Below are 390 nucleotides of genomic sequence, written 5' to 3' on the forward strand. Positions count from 1 at the left end.
TTCTTCACTGTGTAAATGGCTGCTTATAAGGACTGGAGGTTGTACTCACCTTCTGTGGAATCTGGGCCAAGTCTGAAACGATGAGATCAGCCTTCCCTTCCGTAAGATTTTGCACAACTGGCCCCAGAGAAAACACCACGGTGCCATCTTTGGCAGAGATATGGACAAATTCTTTCATTTCCTACAACCAAAATAATATCTGCATCATAAAGATGCAATATCATGTAGAATAATATAATTTACCTATGCTTTAATAAAAATCTGAAGAATTTTCCGTATGTATAATTATATTGTCCCTATATTCTGCCATATACTTCCAGTCTCTACAAGAAAGTTTGTGTTAGAAACACATGGCTTCAATACATAGTAATTATTTACTAGAAACAGTAC

General features: G+C 36.2%; 1 protein-coding gene across 1 annotated transcript in view; it reads right to left on the reverse strand.

Moving 5' to 3' along the window:
• LOC105533286 (UDP-glucuronosyltransferase 2B9-like) overlaps positions 1 to 178 on the reverse strand; it is a gene marked incomplete at its 3' end in the record, with an annotated part of 26,093 nt that extends 25,915 nt beyond the window's left edge. Inside the window, exon 1 of the mRNA XM_011971681.1 lies at positions 50 to 178. Coding sequence (XP_011827071.1) covers positions 50 to 178 — 129 coding nt within the window. The remainder of the gene's footprint in view (positions 1 to 49) is intronic.
• Between the last annotated feature and the right edge of the window lie 212 nt (positions 179 to 390).

Source organism: Mandrillus leucophaeus, unplaced genomic scaffold (genome assembly GCF_000951045.1).
Source record: "Mandrillus leucophaeus isolate KB7577 unplaced genomic scaffold, Mleu.le_1.0 Scaffold1238, whole genome shotgun sequence".
Lineage (NCBI taxonomy): Eukaryota > Metazoa > Chordata > Mammalia > Primates > Cercopithecidae > Mandrillus > Mandrillus leucophaeus.